At 39.8% G+C, this 14,453-nt stretch overlaps 1 protein-coding gene and 1 pseudogene across 2 annotated transcripts in view; one reads left to right on the top strand and one right to left on the bottom strand.

Moving 5' to 3' along the window:
- Esf1 (ESF1 nucleolar pre-rRNA processing protein homolog) overlaps positions 1-14,453 on the top strand; it is a 91,179-nt gene that overhangs the window by 3,223 nt on the left and 73,503 nt on the right. For both annotated transcript variants that reach the window (XM_045156249.1, XM_045156250.1), the window contains exons 3-4: positions 4,485-4,876; positions 10,303-10,416. In XM_045156249.1, coding sequence (XP_045012184.1) covers positions 4,485-4,876; positions 10,303-10,416 — 506 coding nt within the window. The remainder of the gene's footprint in view (positions 1-4,484; positions 4,877-10,302; positions 10,417-14,453) is intronic.
- LOC101597801 lies at positions 12,873-13,269 on the bottom strand (annotated as a pseudogene).

Here is a 14,453-nt window from a genome sequence, read left to right as displayed (position 1 = left end):
TTGCAGCCAGGTTTGCATTGCTGGTAGAAATCACACAACCACGAGCAACTTTTGGGGAAAAAAAATATTTATTTTGGCTTACAGGCTCAAGGGAGAAGCTTCATGATGGCAGGGGAAAACGATGGCATGAGCAGAGGGTGGACATCACCCCCTGGCCAACATTAGGTGGACCATAGCAACAGGAGTGTGCGCCAAACTACAAAGGCGGAGCTGGCTATAACACCAATAAGCCTGCCCCCAACAATACACTGCCTCCTGGAGATGTTAATTCCCAAATTTCCATCAGCTGAGAACTTAGCAGTCAAAACACCTAACTTTATGGGCGACATCTAAATCAAACCACCACAGTACCCTAGTTCAGGGTTCTTGCTAGCTTCTATGATGCCTTTGAACAAATTTTAAGAATTGTATACCCTCTGAGCACCCAGATCTCTGTGAGGCTTACCATTTGGTGACAGGATGACTTTAATTTTGAGTTAGCAGCACATTGTTCTCCCTTGAGGAGATGTAGCTTCATGCAGTGTACAGGGTTTTATAATGGAGACTGGCTTTTTTTTTGTTGTGTTTTTAGAGAGAGAGAGAGAATGAGAATAGGGGACCAGGGCCTTCAGCCACAGCAAATGAACCCCAGACACATGTGCCACCTTGTGCATCTGGCTTATGTAGGTCCTGGGGAATCAAGCCTGGGTTCTGTGACTTCTTAAACACTAAGCCATCTCTCCAGCTTGAGGCTGGCTTTTTATTTTTGATTGATTTATTTCCCTTTATTTTTGGTTTTTCAAGGTAGTGTTTCACTCTAGTCCAGGCTAACTTGCAATTCACTATATAGTCTTAGGGTGGCTTTTAATTCATGGTGATCCTACATCTGCCTCCCAAGTGCTGGGATTAAAGGCATGTGCCATCACACCCGTCTTGAGGCTGGCTTTTTAAAACAATATTTTATTTATTTACAAGTAGGTAGAGATATAGAGAAGGGAGACAAACAGAATAGGTGTGCAGGGCTTTCAGTGGCTGCAAACAAAACTCCAGATACATGTGCTACCCCATGCATCATCGAACCAGTGTTGTGAGGCATTGCAGGCATGCGCCTTCACTACTGATGCATCTCTCCAGCCTGAGATGAGCTTTGATTGCAGCTCCTTTTGTTGCTTTGTAAATGCCTTCATGCAGATATCAATCTGCTAAACTTTGTGCAATAACCCTAGTCCAAATAAAGTAACACTGTACAGTAGAAATGTCTGTGGTTTTCCTGATAGTGGCATTAAAAAACAAAAACCAACCTACCTCAAAAAACCAACAAAGTAAAAATTAAGCTGGCCATGGTGGCACACTTCTTTAATCCAGCACTCGGGAGGCAGAGGTAGGAGGATCACTGTGAGCTCAAGGCTACCCTGAAACTACATAGTGAATTCCAGGTCAGCCTGGACTAGAGTGAAACCCTACCTCAAAAAACCAAAAAATAAAAATAAAAAAATCAATAATCCTACTCTATCACATCTTGAAGAAGTTTATTATATGTATAAACTGGAGAGATGCCTCGGTGGTAGTGTTTGTTTTCAAAACCTGATGGTCTTGGTTCAGTTTCCCAGAACCCACCTAAAGCCAGATGCACAAAGTAATGCATGCATCTGAAGTTCATTTGCAGTGGCAGGAGGCCCTGATGCAGTTATACTCACTCTTTCTCTCTTTCGAATAAATTTTAAAAATTATATATATGTATGTATATATTTTTTTTTTGAAAGAGAGATAATAAAGGTATAACAAGGCCTGTTGTCACTGCAGTCTAGCTCCAGATGCATGTACCACTTTGAGCATTTGGCTTTATATAGGTACTGGGAAATTGAACCCCAGGCCAGCAGGTACAAGAAAGCATCTTTAACCACTGAGCCATCTCCCCAGCCCCATCTTACTTAGTTTTAAGTTAAATGGTATCTGTGCAAAGCCTTCCTTATAAATCCCCCTCCCCCAGGCTGGGGTGGTGGTGCATACTTGTAATCCTAGCACTTGAGAGATACAGGCAGGAGGATCAGGAGTTCAAGATCATTCTTAGCTGCATAGTGAGTTCAGTGCCATCCTAGGTTACCTGAGACCCTGTCTCAAAAAATAACACGCCTTTAATCCTAGTACTCAGGAGGCAGAGATAGGAAGATTGCTGTGAGTTCGAGGCCGCTGTGAGACTCCATAGTGGAATCCAGGTCAGCCTGAGCTAGAGTGAGACCCTACCTCAAAAAAAAATATATATATGTGTGTGTGTGTGTGTGTGTGTGTGTGTGTGTGTGTGTGTGTGTGTGTATACATATATATATATAAATAAAAGAAAGAAACCTAAATTACTTCCTTGAAACAAATTTTAATGTCTCCATATGTTTTAGGTCATAGAATCATATATCAATAATTTCTCTTGTTTATGGAGCCATCAAGGGCATGGGATCATTGTGGCAGGTTCTTTCTCTATTTTCCATTCCCCTAGTGCACTGAACATAGTAGATGATAATTGTTCAGTCAATGGATGAATATTAAAAGACTATAGGATTGAGAGAAACCTAAGTTTCATTCTATATCTTGCATTTTAAATTTGCTCTTAATCTCCAGGCTTGGGATCTATGAGTAAGCAGAAACATAAGTGCCAATATAAATAAAATGTGTAAGATATACACAGTTGATAGAAGGATATGATTGCTTTTAGAAGTGAGAAATGAGCCCTTTCAGAGTTGTGAGGACCAAAAAAAATCCTATCTAAAAAACAAAACAACAAAAAAAAACCTTGGCCTGGAGAGATGGCTTAGCGATTAAGGCACATGCCTGCAAAGCCAAACGACCCAGGTTCAACTCCACAGGACCCACATAAGCAAGATGCACAAGGGGGCACACACATCTGGAGTTCATTTGCAGTGACTGGAGTATTCGGCATGCCTGTTCTCATTCTCTCTCTTTTTCTTTCTCTCTCTACCTGTCTATTTCTGTATCTCTCTTTCTCTCTCAAATAAATAAATAAAAATAAAATATTAAAAAAAAACAAACGCTTTCACTCAAGGTATGTTGCTAACCCTAACAGTTAAAATTCAAGAGTTAGCTGAAGGATTATAGTTATTGTTTCTGCTATTTGATGATCTCATTCATAGTACAGCTTCCCTGTTAACTATGTATGAATGTCATAAATTTTATGTGTGTCTTTATAGTCAACAATAGCCTTATTGATGTTTTCTTAGATGACTCAAAGGTAGTCCCCCCCCCTTTTTTTCGAGGTAGAGTTTCACTGTAGCCCGGGCTGACCTGGAATTCACTGTGTAGTCTCAGGGTAACCTTGAATTCACAGTGATCCTTCTACCTCTGCCTCCAGAGTGCTGGGATTAAAGGCATGGTACCACCATGCCTGGCAAGGTAGTTTGTTTTGTTTTGTAATAGTAGGAATGGACCTCAGGACTTTGAATTTACTAGTTAGGCACTATACCACTGAACTAAATATCCAGCATTTAAGGGTGCTTTGAGTTGGACTCATCCAAAACTGAACTGCTTAAATCCCACTAGCAACTACTTCTTTCCCACTTTTCCTATTCATCTGTCCAGCTAGCTCTATAAGTCAGGAATTAGGTAGGACTCATCCTTTTCACTTCCCAAATTCCTATTCCCCGTATCAAATACTCCCGTCACTGATTACTGTTGGTTTTACCCCCTAATTATGAAACCTTTTCACTTCTATGTGTCTCTTCTGCCATCAGCCTTACACTGCCTTCATTCCTTGCCTACCATCCCAGTACGAACTTCCTGTTTGCCCTGTTTACAACAGTTCTTTACTCCCTCTAGTTTTCTTCAGTGTAGTTCAGAGATTGTCGCATCCTCAGTATGCAGATTTGATAGTGTCCTCTTTTTAGACACAAATGACTTCCCATTGCTTTATGAAAAGTCCATCCCCTCTATCATGGATTCCACCTACCTCCTTGCATCCTTGTGTTACTTCACTCCTTGCAGTCCAAATATTGGCTTTTTTCTGTGGCTGATTTTTGCAGATGCTTTCCTTGCTGTTTGGAAAAAAATTTCCCTTATCTAATACTCTTAACTTTACTTAATTCCCCTTCATCCTTTAGATTTTAATAATGATGCACTTGGAGACTTACATGTGCTTAGAAATGAAGAACTAAGTTCATTTTTGTGTGTATTGATTTGCTTGGTTTTATTTGGTTAATATCTATCATCCCTTTCACTCAACTGGAAGTAAATCGAAGAAATTCATCATTTTTCTTGACATACTGAGCATCTATCACATGCCAAGTATTCCATAAATATTAAATGAGCATGTGAATCTACTAACATGGTCATGTATATTTTATGATTTCACTTAAATAAGTTGGTTAAGCATAGATTTTACTGAATTTATATGTTCCTTTCTTCTGTTTCATAGAAATCATTTTTTTTTACTGTATCTAATATCAATAATGTATATTCATTGTAATTCACTGTGTTTACTTCCCCTCAACATTCTATAGAGGCAAGAGACCATGATGGTAAAATGTTGGACAAACATATTCTGGAGGAAAATTCAGACCATGCTAGTGGAACAGAATGTGATGAAGAATCTGAAGATGAAGTTACAGGTGGTGATAGCGCCTCCACTAATGATGAAAATGAAGATGAGAAAGAGGAAGATAGTGTGGATGATGAAGAAGATGAAGAAGAAGGTGAAGATGGTGTACATGATGATGAAAATGAAGACAGTGAGGAGGAGGAGAGCGACAGTGGCCCTGATCTTGCAAGAGGTAAAGGAAATATAGAAACTAGTTCTGAAGATGAAGATGATTTGGAAGATTTATTTCCTGAAGAACCTGGTTTTGAACACGCTTGGAGAGAATTAGATAAAGATGCTCCTCGGGCTGATGAGGTAACCTGTTGTATAAGATATCTGTGAATAGTGTGATGCAATTAGCTTATATGGGTAATAGGATTGGTTTTATTAAATGAGAAGGGCCTAGAAGTCTAACTCAGTAGTGAAGGACTGGCTAGGGAGATGCTACAGTTGGTAAAGTACTTGCTGCACAAGCATTAAGACCAGAGTTTGGATCCCCAGCACCCACATAAAAGCCAAAGCCTGCAAAGCCTGGTGTGGTAGTGCCCGCCTTGGATCCTAGCACTGGGGTAGTAGAGATAGCAGGATCCTTGGGGCCTGCTGGCTAGCTGTTCCATTGAATTGGTTAGCTTCAGGTTTTGTGAGCCAACTTCCTCAAAAGTAAGGTTTAGAGCAATTAAGTAGGACAGCTGACATTGACCTGTTTTTCACTTGTACATATACACATATGCACCTCTCTTCCTCCCACACACACCAGGCAAAGTAATAGTGGACTTGGGAGGGAGGATGATTGCCACAAGTTCAAAGCTAGCATGGACTTCATAATAAGTTCCAGGCCAGCCTGGTCTATACAGTGAAACCCTCCCTATTACAAAAAGAGAAATGAAAATTTAAAAAATATATCAAGTGGGAAATACCTTCTTGCTAAAAATATTTGTGTGGGAGCTAGAGTGGAAGATTGTTTGTTTTGTAGTGCCTGGACTCTAACTAGGAACTCCTACATGCGAGTCAAGCAATCACATCCCCAACCCCTATAATAATATACGATTCTTATTAAAACTTCTTGACATGGAAGCTGGGATATGGGTCAGTGGCACAGCACTTGCCTAGTATGTATGAAGCTGTAGGTTCAATCCCCAGTATCACAAACCAAAAATAATCATAATAATAACCTTGATATGGAATTTGTATAAATTAAAAATTTGTCCAACTAGGAAGAAGTTTGTTCCTTGTGGGAGACAAGATCTCATTAAAACATTTTTTGTTTATTTTCTTAAGTTAGCATACAAAACAATGGGTTTCATTATAACATTTTCATACATATGTATCAGTATACTTTGTTCTTACTCATTCCCCTCCTTCATTGTCCTTTCCCATCCCCCTGTCCTCTTGCTGGTCCCTGTCTTCCCTCTCCCCTTCTGTTTTCACATCCTATGTATTCCATGACTGTCTCTTCCACCATCAACTCCCCTCCCCACTTAAGATCTCTTTCTCCCTTCTCATGGTCTCCTTTCTAGTTTGTGGCTAACAAATTCTACTGTACTTATTCATTTATTTGTTGATAATCTATGCTGGTGCCATTTCTTACCTTTATGAGTAGTACAGCAATGAGGCTGAATGTACCAGTACCTCAGTTATATGTTGACTAGAGTTCTTCAGGTATGCTCCCAAGAGGGCTCTATCTGGCTGCTGTTAGTTCTATTTTTGTGGTACTTGCACACTGACTTCTGTGGTGGCTGCACCAATTTACTTTCCTGCCAGTGAATAAGGGTTCCTGTCTTTACACTTCCTTGTCAGCATTTGTGGATATTTGCTTTCTTGATACCCATTTTAATTGGAACAAGATAGAATCTCAAAGCAAATTTAATTTACATTTTCCTTATGGACACAAATGTTGAACACTTTATCAAGTATTTATTGGCCATATGAGAGTATTCCTTTTTTATTGTATTTAATTTTATTTTTTGAGGTATGGTCTCACTCTAGCCCATGCTGACCTGGACTCGGTAGTCTCAGGGTGGCCTCGAACTCACAGCAATCCGCCTACCTCTGTCTCCCAAGAGCTGGGACTAAAGGTATGTGCCACCATGCCTGGCAAGAGAATTTCCTTTAAATTTTACAGGGATTGTGTGTGTGTGTGCATGTGTTACATATGTGTAGGTTTGAGTACACATAGATAGGCATATGGAGGCCATAGGTTAGCATTAAGTCTCTTTGTTGATTGACACTTCATTTTACTTACTCAGAATCTCCAATTTGAATCTAGATCTCTCCAACTGGACTAGTCTAGCTAGCCCAGGGGTCGTCTTCTCTACCTCCCAAGCCCCTCTTCTGAGAACTTTATTTAGTTTATTGGTCCATTTATTGATTGGATGAATCACCTGTTGGTATAATTGGCAAAGATTTTCCAACTCAGTCTGTGGTTGTTTCTCCACTCTGTTTCCCTTGCTGTGCAGAAGCTTTTTAATTTTGTGTAATTCTGTCTGTCAATTCTTAGGATTATTCGTGTTCTAGTGCAGTCATTTTCAGCAGGTCCTTGCCAAGGCCTTTGTCTTGAAGTGTTTTACTCCAATAGTTTCAAGTTTTAGGTCTTATGTTAAGGTCTTTGATCCATTTTGAATTGATTTTTTGTTTGTGTTTTAGTGGTTTTTTTTTTTTTGTGTTTTGGTTTTTTTTGAGTTAGGATCTTACTCTAGCCCAGGCTGATTTGGAATCTACTATATAGTCTCACACTGGCCTCAAACTCAGTCATCCTCCTACCTCTGCCTCCTGAGTGCTGGGATTAAAGGCATGCACTAGCGCAAGGGATGCCCAGCTTTGAATTGATTCATTCATATATATATGTATGTATGTATATGTATACACACACACACACACACAGACAGCTTCTATACCTACAGGAGACCAACCATGGTATTTCCCTCCCCTCCCCTGCTTTCCCCTTAAGTCTGCTTGATATCACCCCCTCCATTAGCCTCTCTTTTAATTTGATATCATCAGCTTTTTCTCCTATTATGAGGGTCTTATGTAGGTATTGCTAGATACTGCTAGGTCTTGGATATCGAGGCCAATTCCTATCTGGACAGTTGTTTGTAAGGAGTGGTACCCTGGCTACATTCTTTCTGCCACCTCTTCCACAGTGGACCCTGAGCCTTGGAGGGTGTGAGATGTTTCAGTGCTGGACACTCCTCTGTCCATTCTTCTCAGCACTGTGTTGCCTTTTGGGTCACTCCAGTGGTCACTGCCATCTGAAAAGAGAAGCTTTTCTAACCAGAAGTGAGAGTAGATTAATATATGAGTATGAACATGAAGTGTAGGGCGTTCAGGGCAATATATGCATTTATCCAGACAAGAGCTGCTTATTTTTCTTGGGGGTGGTGTAAGACTTCTTTTTTTTCTATTTTAAAAAATAGATATTTTATTTCTTTATTTGAGAGTGAGAAAAGAAAAGGCAGAGAGAGAGAAAGAGAGAGAATGGGCATGCCAGGGCCTCCAGCTACTACAAACAAACTCCAGACAAAGGTACCTCCTGTGCATCTGGCTTATGTGGGTCCTGTGGAATTGAACCCACATCCTTAGGCTTCACAGGCAAATGCCTTAACTGCTAAGCCATTTCCCTAGCCCGATTTCTTCCTTTTTTTTTAGCATCACCACGAAATCATAACATAAGATGAAGGGTAGACTCCTTTTGAATGTTCTAGTCAGACAAAGTATACCCATCTTTCAGTTGCTTACCAGCAGAGATCAGCCTCTGCTGATCAGGAGCAATTCCGTCCTTATCCTGGATCTTGGCCTTTACATTTTCTATAGTGTCCAAGGGTTCAACCCCTAAGCATGATGATCTTCCCCGCAAGGGTTTTCACAAAAATCTGCATCTTGGCAGCAGCCCCACCTTAAGTCGAGGAAAGGAAAAGAAAGAGACCAGTTAGACCCGATACACTGGGTACACTGGAGCAAAGGGCCCTCAAAGTCATGGCCTGGAGACCTGAGCGTAGCACTTTTTTTTTTAAGCTATTATGAATAGGATTTTTTTCCCCTCTGATTTCATTCTTAATGTGTCATTTTGGCATATTAAAAAGCTACTGATTCTTTTTAAATGCTGATTTTGTATCTGGCTACTTTGCTGAAAGTGTTTCTCAGGTATTGGAGTTTTATGGTAGGGTCTTTAAGGTCTTTTAAATATAGGACCATATTGTCTGCAAATAAGAATAATTTGACTTCTTTCCTGTCTGCATCACACTTTTTTTCTCACATGTCTTACTGCTATAAATAAGACTTTTAAGTAATATTTTTAATAAGCTTGTCAAGGAGAAATCTTTTTCTAGTTTCTGATTTTAGAGGAAGTGCTTCCATCTCTTCTCCATTTAGTGTAAGGTTTGATATATGTAGCCTTTAATATGTTGAGGAATATCTTTCTATTCCTAGTTTCTTTAGTATTTTTATAATGAAGGAATGTTGAAGTTTGTCAAAGGCCTTTTGAGGCAGGGTCTGTCCCTGTATCCCTGGCTAGCCTTCACCTTGCTATGATCCTCCTGCCTCTGCCTCTGCCTCCTAAGTACTGGGATTACATGTCTAGGAAGAATTTCTACATAAGTAATTAAAAGTAGATGTCTCTCTCTACTCACTCTGTCTCTGCCCCCTCTCTCTCCCTCCCCCCCCCCAAATAAATAAATAAAAATAAACAAAAGAGGGATGGAGAGATGGCTTAGCAGTTAAGTAAGGTGCTTGCCTGTGAAGCCAAAGGTCCCAGATTTGATTCTCCATTACCCATGAAAACCAGATTCACAAGGTGGTACATGCTTTTGGAGTTCATTTGCAGTGGCTAAAGGCCCTGGAGCACTTATTCTCATTCTCTCTCTCTTTCTCTCGCAAATAAACAAAATTTTTTTAAGTACATGAAAGTTTTGTGCTTATCTTAGCTAGTAGTTCATATTTCTCTTCCTACTGCACCTTTAGAAAAATGCTATGGAATAACATAAATTTCCCCAGTCATGCACCAGGTATAGAACAGCTTGCCACGTTTACAATTAAAATACTAGCTTGGGCTGGAGAGATGGCTTAGTGTTTAAGTGCTTGCCTGTGAAGCCTAAGGACCCCAGTTCGAGGCTCGATTCCCCAGAACTCACATTAGCCAGATGCACAAGGGGGTGCATGCATCTGGAGTTCGTTTGCAGTGGCTGGAGGCCCTGGTGTGCCCATTCTCTCTCTCTTTCTCTCTCTCTCTGACTCTTTCTCTCTGTCACTCTCAAGTAAATAAATAAAAATGAATTAAAAAATACTAGCTCATGATCATATTCTGATCAAGAACTAGAAACCAAGTTTGAGAAAGTGATTAGCTATCATGGTTTTACTTCTGACTTATTTGTTAAAATATTTATTTATTTATTTGAGAAAGACACAGAGGTAGAGGCAGAGAGAGAGAGAATGGGCACACTAGGGCCTCTTATAACTGAAAACAATATCCAGACTCATGTGCCACTCTGCATCTGGCTTTATGTGAGCATTGGGGAATTGAACCCAGGCTGTCAGGCTTTGTAAACAAGGAACTTTAAGCACTAAACCATCTCTCCAGCCCTATTTGACTTAATTTTCAGTTTTGCATGTTGGTAAGTAGTTTAGATAACTATGATATTGATAATTTCAAAACTAGGGAAAGAAGCTATTGCATGTTTGAGTTTTGTTTTTCAAGCATTGAAAATGACATAGATTATTAATATTTAATAATACTTTTCTTTTCTCAGATTACACATCGATTAGCAGTTTGCAACATGGACTGGGATAGAATAAAGGCAAAAGATTTGCTGGCTCTGTTCAATTCATTTAAGCCCAAAGGAAGTGTTGTATTTTCTGTAAAGGTGAGGATTGATTTTATTTACAGTAAATATTTCTGGATATTTTAACTTAAATCTGACTTTGTAATGACTTAAAAAAAAAAAAACTAGGGTTGGAGAGATGGCTTAGCGGTTAAGTGCTTGCCTGTGAAGCCTAAGGACCCCGGTTTGAGGCTCAATTTTCCAGGATCTATGGTTAGCCAGATGCATAAGGGGTTGCATGCATCTGGAGTTTGTTTGCAGTGGCTGGAAGCTCTGGAGTGTCCATTCTCTCTCTCTCTCTCTCTCTCTCTCTCTGTCACTCTCAAATAAATGAATGAAAGTGAACAAAAAAATTAAAAATAAAAAAAAACTATTAACTAGTTTTTATTTTAGAAAACAAGACTTTTTTAACCTACAGATTATCTAATAACAATTAGCCATGAAACAGATGTAACAGGTGTATTAAAAGGGGAGGAGTAAAATTATTAATTTTTTTGAATGTGTATATGTGTGTTTTTGGGGGAAATGTGTGGAAGCCAGAGGACAATCTCAGATGTCATTCTCAGGAACACTGTTCACTTCCTTTTGAGACAAGGGCTCTCATTGACCTGGAGCAGAGTAGATAAATGAGCCAGTTTAAGTAAACATAAGATTATTGGCTATATCTTAGGACAAATGTGCAAATTTTATGTTTGGAAACTTAGTTCCTAATTCACCTTATTTATGAAGCAAAAGGAGAAAATTAAAAACAAATCTCAAATTAGTGGGGTTTTTTGTTTGTTTGCTTGCTTTTGTGTTTGTTTCTGTTTCCGAAGATTGTTTAGTAGGAATTTCTAGTTCAGACACAACATATATGCATAAATATATATATTTCAGTACGTGCCTGGTGTGATGGTGCATGCCTTTAATCCCAGCACTTGGGAGTCAGAGGTACAAAGATCACTTTGAGTTCAAGACTAGCCTGAAACTACATAGTGAATTTCAGGGCAGCCTGGACTAGAGTGAGACCCTATCTTGAAAAACCAATAATAATAATACATATATTTTTTCAGTGTGTATATATAAAATTCTTGTATCAGCCTATGATAAAACTCAAATTAGTAAGAATTCAACCTTGGTGAGTAATTGCATATTTCAGACAATTCAAAAAACTATATTAATTAATTAATGAAATATATATTCAGCTCACCAGTATTCAAGCATGTAAATTAATATAACTATTTCCTGACCAAGTAAGCCCAAGATAAAATAACAAATTGTGGTAAAAGTGAATCCTTTTTCGTGTACCACAGCTGCATCTAATCTATAATGTAAAGTTGTTCTCAATTCAGTTCTTTAGTATTTGAAGAGTTTCTTTAAAAGAATGCACAGGGATAGTGGTTGCTGGCAAGATAGTACAATTGTAGCAGACAGCTTCAGGTTCACTGAGATGAACTTCCAGACCAGGCACAGTTATGGAGGAAGGGATTTATTGAAGCTTACAGATCCAGGGAAAGTTCCAAAATGGCAGAAGAAGCTGGTCTGCCTTCACATGCCCAAGCAGAGAGAGAGAAGTACAAGCCAAAAGAACCAAAAGCCACAGCACACTTCAGGAACTCCTGCTAGGCACACTTTGATATCTTTAGATTGAAATCTGAAACCCACCACCACACCTTAAGATCCACACAGTGATACTGCCTCTAGACAGGTGGCTGCAGATGCAAACTATAAACAAACAACTGAATATATTGGGGGCCATCTATTCTATTCAAGCCACCATAACAACAGTTAAAAGCATTTTCTTGCACAGCCTCCCAGCCTGGGTTCAATCCCCAAACTACATATGTAAGCTGGACACAAAGAGTAACGCTAGTGTCTGGTGTGTATTTGCAGTGGTAGAGTCCCTAGAATCCCCCCCACACATGTAAATAATAAATTAATAAGTAAATCAACTTTTTAAAATAATGCATTAGGGACTGGAGAGATGGCTCAGTAGTTAAAGGCCCTTGCTTGCAAAGCCTGACATCCAGGGTTTGATACCTAACACCCAGATAAGCCAGACACAAATTGGTACAGGTGTCTGGAGTTCCTTTGCAGTGGGCAAGAGCCCCTGGCACTTCCATATACTCATTTCTCTTTCTCTCAAATTAATAAAAAACATTACAAAAATAATACATTGGATAAATAGTATGACTTTGAGATAAGTTGGCTATTATAAAATTAGTTTTGTTTATTATTATTGTTGTTGTTTTTTCATTTGAAAATGTAAATTTATTGCTTTTCCTTCCAAAGGTTTGAATTTACAAAGCAGTGGTTCAAAATTTACAGTGTTTAGTTCATACCAAGATTGTACAGGTGAGATGGAGGCCGCCTTCTGATGGCCGCACCCTTCCACTGACAACATGCTTGAGTTGTTAGTCAAGTCACTGGAGTGATACAGAAGTTTGGTGGTGGTTTTGTGTATGTGGGGGGGGGCGGTGCTTTTTTGCCTTTCTGCTATAAAAAATAAAATTTTCAGTTCATTTCTGAAAAATAAACTGGTCAATAAATTCATTTTGTTCTGCTTCTACTTTACACAAAGCTTCATATTCAACCTGATACCTTTCTAGCTGCATTTTTTTCCTGCTATCAGGGCTTGCAGTTGCTGCTGTTGGGCTTCTCTGTGCTTTGCTATGGATTTGAGCAAGTTCCAAGCACCAATGAATGGCCTTCATCTTCTCGTTTTCTGCTTCTTTTGCTAGTTGGTCAACAAGCTCAGTTAGACCACCAGCTATTTTCTGAAACTGGCCAATTTTGTCCACAAAGTCCTTGACTTCCTTGAGCTCTGTGGTCTGCTGGGTAACCTGGATCCAACACCCGCAACTTGTTAAGCTCATCAAAGTACAGTCCTGCTTCCCCCAGTATGTCGTTGGTCATAGCTGCTGACCCATTCCAGCTGCGCCTCACAACCCAGGCTGCTGTCCACAGGAGCTTCCCTCTCCTCCCGCTCTGCCACCCTATTATTATTTTTTTTGTTTTTTGTTCTTCAAAGTATGCTCTCACTCTAGTTCAGGCTGACCTGGCATTCACTGTGTAGTCTCAGGGTGGTCTCGAACCCATGGTGATCCTCCTATCTCTACCTCCTGAGCACGCCGGGCTTGTTTATTATTTATGGTACTTTTACTTTTTTGTTACATTTCAGTCCTTTTTCTTGTGCATGTTTACATTCATAGTTTTTGAGCTGGGAATCTTGTTTTGCTTATTTATTATTATTTTGTTTGCTTTTAAATGTAGGGTCTCACTCTAGCTCAGGCTGAACTAGAACTTACTCTGTCGTCCCAGGCTGACCTCGAGCTCACAGCACTCCTCCTACCTCTGCCTTTGACTGCTGGGATTAAAGGTTGAGCTACCATGGTTGGCCTATCTTAATTTTTATGTTTGATCCCAGAACCATCTCAACATGGGTGGCATGAGAAGTTGTTCCTCTGTTTTTGTTTCAAAGTCCTCTCTAATACTGTCTGACCAAAATGACTTATTTTATTTTATTTATTTATTTGAGAGCGACAGACACAGAGAGAAAGACAGATAGAGGGAGAGAGAGAGAATGGGCGCGCCAGGGCTTCCAGCCTCTGCAAACGAACTCCAGACGCGTGCGCCCCCTTGTGCATCTGGCTAACGTGGGACCTGGGGAACTGAGCCTCGAATCGGGGTCCTTAGGCTTCACAGGCAAGCGCTTAACCGCTAAGCCATCTCTCCAGCCCCAAAATGACTTATTTTAAAGGAAGGCATTAAGAGTGCTTTTCTGGGGTGGAGAGGTAGCTTAGTGGTTAAGGCCCTTGCCTTCAAAGCCAAAGGACCCAGGTTTGATTCTTCAGAATGTACGTAAGGCAGATGCACAAGGTGGCACATGCATCTGGAGTTTGTGTGCAGCAGCTAGAGGACCTGGCACGCCCTTTCTCTCTCTCTTCTCTCTCTCTCTCTCTCTCTCTTATATAAATAGAAATATTTTACCTTCTAATAGTTAGGAATGAGCTTGCTTTCCTGTTGAGTTTGGAATTGAATTATTTTAAGTGAAGTTTTAACTCTTATCTTAACAGATCTTTATTATATGAAAAGAAATG

This window comes from Jaculus jaculus, chromosome 8 (genome assembly GCF_020740685.1).
Source record: "Jaculus jaculus isolate mJacJac1 chromosome 8, mJacJac1.mat.Y.cur, whole genome shotgun sequence".
In the NCBI taxonomy this organism is placed as follows: Eukaryota; Metazoa; Chordata; class Mammalia; order Rodentia; family Dipodidae; genus Jaculus; species Jaculus jaculus.
This window is presented reverse-complemented; position numbering and strand designations above follow the sequence as displayed.